Source organism: Mya arenaria, chromosome 10 (genome assembly GCF_026914265.1).
Source record: "Mya arenaria isolate MELC-2E11 chromosome 10, ASM2691426v1".
Lineage (NCBI taxonomy): Eukaryota > Metazoa > Mollusca > Bivalvia > Myida > Myidae > Mya > Mya arenaria.
This window is the reverse complement of record NC_069131.1, coordinates 70,080,573-70,096,275: the sequence shown is the minus strand read 5'-3', so window position 1 is coordinate 70,096,275 and position 15,703 is coordinate 70,080,573. Positions and strand designations below refer to the sequence as shown.

The window sequence follows — 15,703 nt, the reverse complement described above, 5'->3', positions numbered from 1 at the left end:
ATTAAACTGGGTTAATGTTTAAACGTTTTGCTACCGAGCTTGTTTCTGGAGTTTTTCACATAAGTATTGACTTAACAGACACGGTTTAGCTTACACTAGGGACTTTCCGAAAGCACCATATCTGTCAACATTTTCAGTTTCAATTTTTGCTATAAAGCGCAAAAAGTAAACCACATTTAAAATCAAAGTGACATACATTACGTAAATCTTAAATAGACGTTTGAAATGTTTAACTTGCTTTATCATGTTTCAGTGCTCTACTCAGCTCATTACAATCGACTAAATACTTCCGGCTGACTAATCTTAGGTGGGTAGGGGTAGAAATTACAATGAATGTGATATTTTCTTCCTGATTGTTGAATATGAATATAATAAAACAGTCGTCACTGCGGATCGTCATGATTAACACAGGTTAGTGCCATTCCATTTGGACTTATTATAATAGTATGATAGTTTAAACCTGAAACGTTGTACAGCCTTCAAACACAGACACATTAATCCTATGCTTGGAATATGGATAAATAGTGGATTTTCCAGCATAATAAAGGTTAGAATTATAACAGTTCCTTATAACCATCTTTATGCTAATTAACAAAAAGCATTCTCTTATATCTTACACGTGTTAACTGCTTTTTTAAAGTCAATTGAGTTTGATACAAATTAACAATAACCAATCAATATTGTTTGTTTTAAATTGCCATTTTGCATACAACATAGTTAATATCGCTAAATTATTGAACAATAAACGTCGTTGATAATATGCTCTGTAAGATGTTTATTAAATCATATCTTTAAAACAGGACACAAATTGTAGAAGGAAAGGAACTTTATTAGTTAATTCTACCGTTCCAATCCTTTATTTTATATGTTTGTAGCAAATGCTGTATTGTTGTTTTTCTGCGTAATAAATATGTTTAAACTAATTGTAAATTTGGAATATTACAACCTGAGATACTCCCCATCACATCTGGGGCGCCCCAGGGGTCCATGTTATGGCCATTGCTTTTTATACTTTACATACATGATATTACGTTTATGTATCCTGATCTAAAAATGGACTTATATGCAGATGACTCAACCTTGTATGAATCGGGGAATTATATTTTCACAACTCAAAATAAGCTCCAGAATAGTCTTGAGCATGTAAATAAATGGTGTCAATAAAAAAGTATGGCATTACATCCAACAAAAACTAAATGTATGAAAATTGGGTCTGCTTATCAATTAAAATCCGCTCGAAATGTATAAATGACATACGTCAGGAACACGTTACTTGTCATAAGTTACTTGGAGTTTATGTTGACAATAAACTAACATGGCACAATCAAATAGACAAGGTTGTAAAAATAAATAACATAATTGCCTTGTTAAAGAATATAATATATTACCTCACACCTGAAATGAAAGTCATGTTTTAACGCATATATATATTGCCCATATTTGACTACTGTTGTAAGGTCTGGGGCATAGGAATAAGTAACTATGTGAATAAGATAAATATACTACAGAAACGAGTTGCAAAAATAATACTTAATAATCCGATGCGAACACCATCGGCAGAGGTCTTCCAAGAATTAAAATGGCTGACTTTTTCAGACAGATGCAAATACCACTGTTCTGTCCTGGTATATAAAATTATGAAGAACAAGGCCTCATCATATTTGGCAGATATTGAAACGTTCTCTGACAATTAAACATACCGGTTAAGACCAGTATCAAACAAGGATCTTGTCTTACAGATAACACCTCGTACTAAATACATGGAAACCTCATTCACAAATTATAGCAAAACTATATGGAATTATTATTATTATTATTATTATTATTATTATTATTATTATTATTATTATTATTATTATTATTATTATTATTATTATAAACAGACTCAGCAGTTAAATCAATTAATCTCTCTAAATCCACGGTGTAACAATACTAATAACTATATAAATATGTCTATTATCACTCAGTAAATGCATTCAACATTTTTTATGATGTAATATATGCCGAAAAAATGTAAATGAAGATTAACAATTGTAGATATTATTTTCGTTACAGAAAACGCTGTAAAAGCAGGATGATATTTCGAATATTAGCTATTCTTTGCGTCACTCGATCATATTTGGCAGGTAGGTAATTCTTTAGTATTACACACGATATATTATCGGCTTTACAAGGCAATAGGTTACGCGTTTTAATATCCCTATTCCAAAACAAGTATTTCCTGTCACAAGTGTTCAAAAATGTTACCCAGCCTAACATTACCTATACTCTAACCTAGCTCATCATACCTAGCCTAGCATTACCTATCCTCGTACATAGCCTCTCACCTGGCCTAACATTAGCTACCCTCTTACCTGGCCTAACATTAACTATCCTCTAACCTAGCTCATCATACCTAGCCTAGCATAACCTATCCTCGTACATAGCCTCTTGCCTGGCCTAACATTAGCTACCCTCTTACCTGGCCTAACGTTAACTATCCTCGTACCTAGCCTCGTACCTAGCTCTTACCTAGCCTTGCAATACCTATCCTCGTACCTAGCCTCCTACCTGGTTTAACATTACCTATCCTCATACCTAGCCTCGTACCTAGCCTCTAACTTGGCCTTACATTACACATCCTCGTACCTATCCTCGTACCTATCCTCGTACCTAGCCTCTAACTTGGCCTTACATTACACATCCTCGTACCTATCCTCGTACCTATCCTCGTACCTATCCTCGTACCTAGCCTCTAACTTGGCCTTACATTACATATTCTCGTACCTAGCCTCGTACCAAGCCTCTAACTTGGCCTTACATTACACATCCTCGTACCTATCCTCGTACCTATCCTCGTACCTAGCCTCTAACTTGGCCTTACATTACACATCCTCGTACCTGTCCTCGTACCTATTTTCGTACCTATCCTCGTACCTAGCCTTTAACTTGGCCTTACATTACACATCTTCGTACCTATCCTCGTACCTATCCTCGTACCTATCCTCGTACCTAGCCTCTAAATTGGCCTTACATTAAATATCCTCGTACCTAGCCTCGAACCTAGCTTCTAAATTGGCCTTACATTACACGTCCTCGTACCTATCCTCGTACCTATCCTCGTACCTAGCCTCGTACCAAGCCTCTAATTTGGCCTTACATTACACATCCTCGTACCTATCCTCGTACCTATTTTCGTACCTATCCTCGTACCTAGCCTCTAACTTGGCCTTACATTACACATCCTCGTACCTATCCTCGTACCTAGCTTCTAACTTGGCCTTGCATTACACGTCCTCGTACCTATCCTCGTACCTATCTTCGTACCTAGCCTCTAACTTGGCTTTACATTACACATCCTCGTACCTATCCTCGTACCTAGCCTCGTACCTAGCCTCTAACTTGGCCTTACATTACACATCCTCGTACCTATCCTCGTACCTAGCCTCTAACTTGGCCTAACATTACACATCCTCGTACCTATCCTCGTACCTATCCTCGTACCTAGCCTCTAACTTGGCCTTACATTACACATCCTCGTACCTATCCTCGTACCTATCCTCGTACCTATCCTCGTACCTAGCCTCTAACTTGGCCTTACATTACATATCTTCGTACCTAGCCTCGTACCTAGCTTCTAACTTGGCCTTACATTACACATCCTCGTACCTATCCTCAAACCTATCCTCGTACCTAGCCTCATACCTAGCCTCTATCTTGGCCTTACATTACACATCCTCGTACCTATCCTCGTACCTGGTCTCGTGCCTAGCCTCTGACTTGGCCTTACATTACACATACTCGTACCTATCCTCGTACCTAGCCTCGTACCTAGCCTCTAACTTGGCCTAATTTTACACATCCTCGTACCTATCCTCGTACCTAGTCTCGTACCTAGCCTCTAACTTGGCCTTACATTACACATCCTCGTACCTTTCCTCGTACATAGCCTCGTACCTAGCTTCTAACTTGGCCTTACATTACACATCCTCGTACCTATCCTCGTACCTAGCCTCTAACTTGGCCTTACATTACACATCCTTGTACCTATCCTCGTACCTTTCCTCGTACCTAGCCTCTAACTTCGCCTTACATTACATATCCTCGTACCTATCCTCGTACCTAGCCTCTAACTTGGCCTTACATTACACATCCTCGTACCTATCCTCGTACCTATCCTCGTACCTATCCTCGTACCTAGCCTCTAACTTGGCCTTACATTACACATCCTCGTACCTATCCTCGTACCTATCCTCGTACCTAGCCTCTAACTTGGCCTTACATTACATATCCTCGTACCTAGCCTCGTACCTAGCTTCTAACTTGGCCTTACATTACACGTTCTCGTACCTTTCCTCGTACCTATCCTCGTACCTATCCTCGTACCTAGCCTGGTACCTAGCCTCTAACTTGGCCTTACATTACACATCCTCGTACCTATCCTCGTACCTATTTTCGTACCTATCCTCGTACCTAGCCTCTAACTTGGCCTTACATTACACATCCTCGTACCTATCCTCGTACCTATCCTCGTACCTATCCTCGTACCTAGCCTCTAACTTCGCCTTACATTACATATCCTCGTACCTAGCCTCGTACCTAGCTTCTAACTTGGCCTTATATTACACGTCCTCGTACCTATCCTCGTACCTATCCTCGTACCTATCTTCGTACCTAGCCTCTAACTTGGCCTTACATTACACATCCTCGTACCTATCCTCGTACCTAGCCTCGTACCTAGCCTCTAACTTGGCCTTACATTACACATCCTCGTACCTATCCTCGTACCTAGCCTCTAACTTGGCCTAACATTACACATCCTCGTACCTATCCTCGTACCTATCCTCGTACCTATCCTCGTACCTATCCTCGTACCTAGCCTTGTACCTAGCCTCTAACTTGGCCTAACATTACATATCCTCGTACCTAGCCTCGTGCCTAGCCTCTTACCTGGCCTAACATTACCTTTCCTCGTACCTATCCTCGTACCTAGCGTAATATTACCTACCATCTTACCTAGCCTCTTACCTGGCCTAACATTACCTACCCCTTTTTCTAGCGTAGTATAAGGTGCAATAATAATCACTTACTTTTACAGTATTAGAAACTCATTTGATAAGAATAAGTGTTTGGCGACAAAACTCACAAAAACGTCCTTTAATTCTTTGCAAAAAACGCATCAAAGCCAATTTAAAAAATAGCATAATTTTGATCATGTAAATATAAAAAAATGAACGCCGAATCTGATATTCGGATTAAAGCATTTGATTGAAGTACGTATGGTGTATATAATGTTATAGAGGTAAATTAACAGAATAAAGCTACCGAGTCGAATTTTGTATGAACATGGTTATTAAGCAGTGTTACAACGTTGTTAATAAGCCGTTTATTTATAACCAAAATTTGGTTTAAATGCAGGTTTCAAACTAGAAACTACGAACATACGTAAAGTACGTCATCATTGTAAAAATTGGGTGATTGTTTCTGTCAATTCATTAAGCCTTGTTTTTATATTGATCACAAATTCGAGTAACGCGTACTTTAGTTTGGTTTTTGTTGTACACTTACACAACGTGGGCTATTTTGTCACTTTCCATGTCATATTCATATGTTTTTCAGATGAATAGGACAGTTCTAATGTATCATTTCCAATTTGGTAGCGGAGTAACTGAATAAGAATCTGCGTTCATGTGATATAAAACAAACAAATCGAACTAGACAAAAAATCTACACGTACTTTTCAGTTATATAAAATGTCGAAATACATTTTTGCCGATTATATATATATATATATAGAACCTCTACATAAAGTATATTATTAATATGCTTTTAAACATAAAATCATTTACGAGTTTTCAATGTTTTTCCTTTTGGTGACGGTGCTGATAAACGAGAAGGAGGTGGACTGTAATGGCCATTGTGCTTGCTGTGAAGGAGGAGAGGCTGAGTGTGGATGGGCTGATGAAAAATCTGATTATTGTTTAAAAGGATGTGTAAACACAATATACGGACACAAATGCAAAAACCCATGTCCTGGTAACTGCGCTACTTGCGACCAAACTTACGGGACGTGTACTACTTGCAGGGATTCATTTTACGATAGCAATAGTGCTTGTAGCATGACATGTCCTCTTGGGTGTGATGGCCCTTGTAGTGATGACGGATTTTGTAGCGCATGTAAATCAAATTTTGAAGGAGATAGATGCGATGTATGCATACCAGGGAAATACGGTGAAGATTGTTCTATGAACTGCCATTATCAAAACTGCCGTTGTACAGAGTTGAATGGATGTGATTCGTGTAAAACAGGATTCGCTGGTTTTTTGTGCACTGAATGCGTAGCTGGAAAATATGGGTCAAACTGCACCATTAGTTGTCCTTACGAATGCGAGGGTGGAAACTGTATGAGAAACGGAGTATGCATTGAATGCATATCTGGATATTATGGCGAACAATGCAAAGATATGTGTTCTAAGGGTTGTAGTGGTGAAGTTTGTTATAAAAATGGAACATGTGCATGTACGGATAATTTTACAGGTAAAATGTGCGACCAATGTATTGAAGGGAAATTTGGGGACTTTTGTCAACATGAATGCAGTGTAGGATGTGTTACGTTGTTCTGTGGCAAAGACGACGGATCATGCTATGGTGGATGTAAAGATGGAATCCATGGCATTGATTGTTCTCAGAAATGTACCGATATTTACGATGAGTGTTTAAAATGTAGCCAGCTTAATGGAACGTGTTTGATGTGTAACACAGGATTTTACCCGAATGAAAATGGAGATTGCACTACTTGCAATAGTAACTGTAATAATGGACAGTGTAATCATGAAACAGGCAAATGTATAAATGGCTGTGCAGTCAGGTTTAGGGGAGACAAGTGTGACGTCAATTGTTATTCAAATTGTGGAACATGTAGGCAAGATTCAGGAATATGTAATTTATGTACAAATCTTACTATTCACGGTCTGTATTGTAACGAATCATGCATGCCATCATGCTATAGAAGAAAGTGCGAACAAAGTACTGGTCATTGTTCCCTTGGATGCGATGGAGACTTTTTTGGCAATTTGTGTGAAACCAAATGCCCTGAGAATTGTCAGCACACAGGAACAAAAACAAGTTGTAATACTGATGGCGACTGTTTGTATGGCTGCATAAATGATCTTGAAGGAAGATCTTGTACGGGTACGTTTCAACTAAATTTTACGGCTGTTGATATGACTTTACTTTTCAATTAGCTTAGTCCATCAACGGTAACAGAACCTGCTCAAAATGATGAGAAAAACTATTCATGCAGTTTATATCTTCAATGTCTAAGAACTGTCCTTTGTCAAAATTAAAACTAGTTTTATGTTCAATTATTATGCATCCATGCTGCGGCTTTTTTATCAAACGTAGGATCATTTTAAATAGGATCATGATTTAAATCTAACACCGAAGCAAAATGGCGGGACGTATATATCCGTGAAGGATCGTCGTATGATACTGATATACAGTTTCGCCAAATATAGTACAGCAATGCCGAAGCATTTCAATGACAACGGCAAAACCCGTTAACGCATTTGTATCGGCATTGGATACAATAGGAGATACGTCAAGCTAGCACAGGTTAATACTGTAGATAAAATGTATTGAATGTATAAATACTGAGTACCCGGAGGACCTGAACACCTACACCCAACTCGATATGTTGTTAAGAGAACGTCTATAAAATATGTGTTTCTTAATTAGGTTGCTGAGGCTGCTATTTGATAATGTGATACCTGTAAATTAATCACCGAGTCTTTAGAAGTAGCGTAACATACTCATTGTATTCTGCATACTTTCTGCTTAAACAATTGACTACAAGTCTTAGTTGAGGTGTTAGTATTCGTTGTTTTAATATGAAACATATTACTTATGACATTATAATCGCTTCCGTAGGTGATATATTTAATCGACTTTTTATAACTGAACGAATCCATTCAAATATTAATAAATTATCTTTGATAAAAAAATTACAAAAATGCCATGCATTTTAAAGTAAATGTACATATATATCACTTTGGTATTTTCCTAATCTGTGGCGCCTTGTGATGAAAAATCGAATCAATGCTCAAACTATGTTTTCTGGTCTATTGTTTTTTTGAATATGGTTCTAATGCTTTCTTAAAATTCATACTCTGCTTCCTCTGATTTGTAATGCACCGTGACGTACTTGTATATCATGGCGTCATTTTGTTCGTATAACGTCATTCAATATATTACATTTGCAAAGTTCAAAAACGTCAATACAGACTAAAAGATGTAAACAGATACATTCCCGGAGGAATGGTAAGAGTAACTTATACTTTTTGTTAACGTTCACAAACTAAATTTATTTGTTCGAAGTTAGTGTCAGGGGAAAGAAAAGGACGACTAATATATCTAAAAAATGTTGTACTCGGTACTACGTTAAACATGTAATCGAGAAAAATGCGTTTTAACAGTTATTTGTATATACACATTGAATAATATGATTATCTGAACGAAGTAACACACATAGACATCCTATGTTTTATTTCTTTATTCTACAAGTTAATGCAAACGATGCTTTTTCAGAAAGACGAACTTACAATGCTTCTTCTACAAATACTGCACTCACAGCTTTAGTGGGAGTGTTTGCTACTTTGTTCCTTTGTACAGCTGCTGGTTGTTTCCTGTGGAATAGACGATTGTCTAAATCAATAGGTATCGGTCTTGATATTAGTTTTACACATAGTTTGTATTAAATTGATAATTTGTATATGTGTTGTTTAAATATATGTTAATGTATTATAATCATTTAAAGTTTATTATAAATATATCATTGCACGCCTAGGAAACAACGTGTTTTACCTCCTGTCTCATATAATCACAAGCATACATGGTATTGAACTATATACTTTCATTAAAATCTGTTTAATGTGCTTTAATTTTGATTTCAGTACAACAATCGGAAATACAGTTAAATCAATGTGAAACCGAAAGTTCATATGAACAGTTACAAAGACAGTCTAACGTACCAGCAAACATAAGTGTTGAGGACAATTACACTGTGCTTTCAATGTAGAAATTCACAACAATAATATGTATTATTTTATACTTGAACTAGGACATTGCAAGAAGGATAGTTACCCAAACATTTACCAATGCCGATTTTGCAATAGTTGCAAAATATGTGTTGTCTTGTTGTTTGTTAATCTTGTATACACTTTGTTTGGGCTTGATCCTTTTGCCTTTAAAAAATGAAAATGGATTCATTTTAGTAACTGGACTTATCCAGTAAAACACATCACATTCTTATTTATACAATAACTTTAACTGATGCATTGAAAGTACTGAAAATGATCTAGCTGCAACAAATGTAACTTTACTCTTATTTCTAAATCATTTTCTTCAAATATCTAAACTAACCTGTAATATTGTAGTTGAAAATCCTATTTAAAATGCTGTAAGTAAGTTATGTAAATAACGTATTCCCCACACAATTCGTTCTTCATTCTATTTCCTTTTAGTCCCTGAGTAGGTTTATGTATGCATTAAATATCGGCTCATTATTACTGTTGATTCTGTGAGAGGAATGGCTCAGGTTCAAGAAAAATGGGAATGATTGCGTCGCATGCTGGTGATAACCGAGAAATCCAAGGTGGCTACCAAATTTTGAAAGATCAACAATAGCAACATTTCAGCTTTAAACAAACTTATTTTCTGTACAGGTGAGGTTAACTGATCATTTTTTTCTTATTGATAGAACATGAAATTAGCGAATGTCTCACATTAAAAGTGGAAAAATATATTTTTTGATTTTTTTTTTGTTAAAAAAAATGTTCCCCTTCTCATTTCTGTCAAAAGCTATAAAGTTCCTTAATATGTAAGAATTCTCATTGCTGAAGATGTACAATTCCAATACAATTTTGACATTTTCAAGAATTAATTTGTTTCTGTAAAAAGTGTTATAAAGAAGCAAAAGTAATACACTTTTTAATTCAATTTAAAATGACTGTCAATTGATTTTGATGTCAAATCATGTTGGAAATAAGAAAACAAACACTTGTTAAGAAAAATATGTCCTAAAACAGTGTCATTTCACTAATGGCGATTCATTGAAATTTGGGTTCATGTCAAATTACCCCAACCATTTCTTTGGCTTAAATTTGCACATTTGTGCAAAATATTTTTATTAAATGCAACCTAAATATCACCATTTCAATTCATCTTGTATATGATTACTATAACACTTATCTTAGCATTAATCTCACACGTACTTAAGTTGGCATAATTGTTACACATAAGGTGCAATGAAAATGTTTTTAGGCCAACTTTAAATGTAAATCCTAAGTTACCACCATATTCTTCATGGCGGAAAATGATTAATAATTTGTACCTGTAGCTAAAACTATATAATCTTTGAGATATTCATGAAGTATATCTCTCCGATCATACTGAATTACTCAGTACTCAGACTTAAACAAAATATCAGTCAAAAGTAGCTTTCCAAATCTTACATATGGAGAGTGCGTTTTCGACCCAATCCGAGCATTTGACATTTGGCATTTAGTTATAGTGTACCAAATAGAAGAGCCAGATGCAAAAAACAATGACCACCAGTGGTGAACTAATTTGACGATTCTCTACACATCAACCATAATATTAAAACCTCCAAGTAAACACGCTATAATAACCTGTTCTGAAACTTAGGTAAAAATACCTTATATTGAAACTACTGAAACCTTGGCTAGTCCGAGTTCCTTATATAAGAACCCCCCTTCACGTCCACGATGGCACCACTATCCGAAAACTGAAAGGCAAATCTTCTGAATAATTTCTAACTACCATTCACCCTTTAAACTGTACCTTTCTCTTATAATTGGTTCTGATGTTTCCTTTCTGCAGCACTTAAATCTCACGTCATTATGTTTTAGTCTCAATAAAGGTTATGATAATTGGCAATGCAAACGGACTCTGTAAACAGCTATGTTTTGAGGATAATAGCAACTGAAATTTCTCAGTCTCTTCGGAACCTTTTAATTCATCTTTTTCAGGTGAAGTATCAGATTGAATGGAAAATGGCGCATGTATGTTCTACTTATAAGACGTCAGATCCCCAATATGTAGGTTATTACCCACCAATATTCATATTAGTGGTCATGGACCGTATTGCTAAATAGTTCAATCTATCACTAGCTCCAGATGAGTGAAGAGAAGTTGTGTTAGTATTCTGCTGAGACATCTCATAAGCCTTTGATGGTATATGGCATAAATAAGAGGTATATGGTCTTCTCTTTAAGCTTTGAGAAAGTGGTATTTCTGATTCTCTAAAATTATGACTTACTGAATATCTCAAAGAAAGATAAAAGTTCTATGTCTACACTGTTTCTACGCCTGAAACGGTTTCAATGTCTGTCGGGGTTCCGGAACGTTCAATATTGGGTTATTACTCTTCCTTAACTGCAGTTATGATATCGTTTGTGAAATAAAATTACCCATACGTCTTTTTGTAGATGACAAGACCCTATATATCAATGTCAATGGCCCTAATATTTATGCAAAAAGCTACAGAAACAAGCTCAGTAGCAAAAATGTTTAAACATAATCCCGGTTTAGTGGCACTGGGCAAACGCCAAAGACATAGAACACAAAATCACATACAAGAAACATAGAATAACAGCACAAAACTCCACAAACAGCACAGTGCATACATACTTTATATATAAACAATAGGTCTAAGTTTGCTGATCAGCGACTAAATGTTGAAAACATCCATTTTTGGGGCGAAAGGTTGCTATTATCATTCAATCCAGCGAACTCCAAATCACTTTATATCATGAATATTTTTAGTCCGTCAAAACGAAGGCATGCCAACGTATTCACCTGATGAACACAACAACGATCGTAACTCGCTTGAAGTTTTATGTTAAATATTTATTCGGCCCCAGTTGGAATATGCTGATGTGGTTAGGGACTATCTAATGCAAGCAGACAAAGACGACCTAAAGAAAATTCAGCATGAGGCAGTGCGAATCATCTCCGGAGAACATAATGAAACAGAACTTGAATCTCTGAAGAAAAGCCTGCGGAATCATAAATTTACACTTTTCTACAAAATGTATTATTTTTCAACACTTATTCCATCCGGAGTTAGTGATGCAATCTCTTACAATCTTTGTAATTTGATCAACGTTCGAAATATCTCTCGTAAAACATCGTTGAAGTCGAATTCCTTCCTTCTATCTATGATATCCTTATTTAATGCACTATATGAAATAGTTCATAAGTCTTCATTATTGCCCTCCTTCAAGTATAATCTTAAAAGATTAGTTAATGAGGATAGTATTATCAAACACGCAAGATAACTAATGCACTGTAGTACTCTTAACGGATTATCACAAATTGCCATTGTTGAGAAATCGAGGACACTATTATTAACCTGTCTCATATATCATCACATATTTGAACATTTAACGGTTATCATGACTTTGTCAAACTTCAACAACTACTCTTAGGAACCTAAAAAAGACATACGCCTGAACAACACAACGATATTTATCCACCAAAACACTAAACTTGCCAAACAAAGTGATTTCATGGATTATATTGTGAAAGTTTTGATTTTGCTAATATCCCTTTTTTAATTGTTCATGAATTATAAATATTTTGATTATGATTTAATTATGGGTATTTTTTTTATTTTTTATCAAAATAAATAGTTTAAACCAAAGCAATGCGTAACATAAACTAAAAGCGTCACTTGCCAAGGAACTAAAACATAAATCGCATGAAAATACCAATTTTAGGAAGAGCTTGTAATATCATCTCTCTTTATAAATATATAAATACCTCGTATTTCTTCAGATATTTGAGTAATGTAATGTGGAACGAACGATCCAAACATCAAGATCATAAATTTCATTTTAAAACTATCTTACAGGTGTGGTATTGAAGATACTTCAATTACCTCTTTGTTAGTAGATTGTATGCTACGTAGTGTGAACCCTGTCGCATAGCTTTTATCAAACAGTTTAAGATTAAGCTCTTTCTTCCCTATTTTCAACACGCTGAAGTAATAAGATACGTGCCATACAAGTTTATCGCTTATATCGCTTATACGGTTGATGTGTTAAATGTGATGAATATTCTGCCTTGGAGTACTAATGTTTCATTTTATTATTTAATGGATAGCAAACGATGTACTTAAGCTGTATGAGTTTCACATTGATACTATGCTTTAACTTTAACCATTGGCGTTTTATAATGTATATGAATCTAAGATAATATACCCGAGTCCTTATTGTTGTATTTTGTGCAAGCCTATAAGTAGCAGGTAAAATTATCTACACTGTAATCATATAGATGTTAACTGAATGTTTTGAAATAAGATCTTATTTTGGCATGAAACGTGTTACTATGGCATATTTAATTTGCAAATATATTTTATTCATGCTTATGGATTTCACTCCTACATGTTTCGATGGCTTTGCTGACGGAATACGCAGTGTCATAATCTGTGTTCAGGCGACTCTTACATGGATGGTTTATTAAGAACACATTGAGTAGGGTTAATGTTGCAAAAAACAGAACCAAAATGTCTCTATCTTAGTTGGATGGTTATGTTAGGCCAAATACAGCGGGTCTTTTCCAAAACGGCGGCCAGTAGATTATCGTCGGAAAACTTTGTATATAATAACCAATGTCATGTTTTTCTACATTAAAAAGTTTATATAACATACGACGAAACTATCAATTGGTTGCTTACGTTGCGTTTTAAATATAGGTTATTTTTATGTGTACCCTAATTCTAAAGCGCATGTTTGTTTGTATTTAACTTTAGTTTGTGTTCAATATTAATCAAAATATGGAAATTGTACATATGTAAATGGGAAGTATGCCAACAATGTCACTTGTTCACCAAACAGGATGGGGGCAATGGTTGTGAAATGTGTTAAAATGGAGATACGGTTTAACTGTAATAAGGTTGGCAGCGTAGCTGGGAATCATAATGTTAAACAACAGCTTTTGTGATTTTCTTCCTTATTTTACTAGCAATATATGCTACGCATGCAATTCTTGCATTAACGGTCATAGGAAAGATAGCAAAGTATGTATTATGTTGTCTTTCTTGACAATTGACATGATGCCTAGCAATCCCCAGCTAAAAACATGTTTACAAGTGTTAAACCAATTGAGAAAATTATCTAAGTCAAAAGACAGATACTAGTATGGATAAACAAATAAATGTTGCCTTCGATTTGATTTTTAAGTATCCCGATAGGAGTGGGAGTATGTAAGTTTATGATCACTAAGTCTTATTAAGGACGAGAAGGACTTACTGCCAATTAATAACAATTGAATACAAAAAGAAAAGATAGTATATCGAAAACAAGTGAGTCTCGTCAACTTAGTTTTTATTTAACTGTCATGTCAAATGCTTATATAGTTTCTAACATATTATGTCACATAATCTTTAAAATGTTATGTTGCAAAGGTAGATATTCTTTTATATATTATGACAATGTTATTAAAGGCCCCATGCCCTCGTAAGGTTTAAGATCATAACTGTTTAGTCGTGACTTCATTTTCTTCGTAAGATGTGTTTCAATGAATGTATCGTAAGGAGATTTATTACATGTCCCGTAGTGGATAACCTCGCGGAGGATGAGTTTGCCGAGTTTATTAGAAGGGCTTTCACAGTGACCATGGTGAGCCGACATAATATACATACCATTTGCTGTCATTGAGTCTGTTTTAGTGTTTCTTGAAAATAGAGTGTATATTATCGTGTACTTACTGGCATTGGAATTGGTACATCTATGACTACTGTATCAATGGTAGTCTCCGTCAAACGGAAGCTGCAGTTTCACGTTGCGTATTGTGCGCTTTCGGAGAATAGGTCGCCAAGGGTTTAAGTTATATTTAAATTCAACACAAATGGTGCTCTTCCGAGTTTACATGTTTATAAATATCGTTTATCTCAAAATTATCTAAAAATGAAATCAGATAACAACATGTGAAAGTCCTTCTTATACAACATTAACCGTGGTCCATGTATTTAATTTACATTTAAAACTCGTTTTCCTATTGTGTGTATTTAATTTGATCAGATTTCAGAATATAGTGAGAATATCATCTATTACGCTAGATGTATTTATTTCAATGAATAAGCGCTTCTTGAAGGGTGAATACCCAATTTCTAAAGGCGTACTGTCAATATAAACCACAATGCCTCCACACTCTCATTAAACTTGCATACTTGACTTAAGTAACTTTAACGTAAACCGAAGACTTTTCTTTTTGTTTATTTAAATTTACAGATTGTCTATCCTTTTTTTAACAACAGCGTTTTTATGACACGACAAAGACTTAATAATATGCTCTATTATATCTCACTGATATATTTAATTATATTTCTCTGTTAGATTTAATGATACCTTAAACTGAGAGATTAGGCACTAGTTATTCAAAAGTATTGTAAATTTCACCTGTTTCATTGTGATAAAATTTTCTCTTTTCTGAATATAAGTAATGTTACCACAAAGTAGTTTTATACAAAAGTCAACAATTACAGATGTTGCAATCACATTAAGTGGTTTGAAATAAAAATTTAATGCAGTATGATGTTGAAAGCTAGATACACTATTAAGTGATGAAAACAATAAAACAATTCGTACGTATTTTTTATTTAGAATTTCATTTCCCTCATAATCACCCACTGGAAAGAACA

The 15,703-nt window shown here is 35.2% G+C and overlaps 1 protein-coding gene across 3 annotated transcripts; it reads left to right on the top strand.

Moving 5' to 3' along the window:
* The first annotated feature begins 324 nt into the window (after positions 1-324).
* LOC128205729 (protein draper-like) lies at positions 325-9,763 on the top strand. 3 transcript variants are annotated; one of them, XM_052907643.1, is made up of 5 exons: positions 325-411; positions 2,056-2,126; positions 5,877-7,170; positions 8,566-8,694; positions 8,931-9,763. In XM_052907643.1, the coding sequence occupies exons 3-5, from the start codon at positions 6,099-6,101 to the stop codon at positions 9,053-9,055; spliced, it is 1,326 nt and encodes a 441-aa protein (XP_052763603.1). In that variant the 5' UTR covers positions 325-411; positions 2,056-2,126; positions 5,877-6,098; the 3' UTR covers positions 9,056-9,763. The 3 variants fall into 3 exon arrangements, with proteins under 3 accessions (XP_052763603.1, XP_052763602.1, XP_052763601.1); XM_052907642.1 differs by having other exon boundaries at positions 331-547; XM_052907641.1 differs by lacking the exons at positions 325-411; positions 2,056-2,126 and having other exon boundaries at positions 4,781-7,170.
* The last annotated feature ends 5,940 nt before the right edge of the window (positions 9,764-15,703 follow it).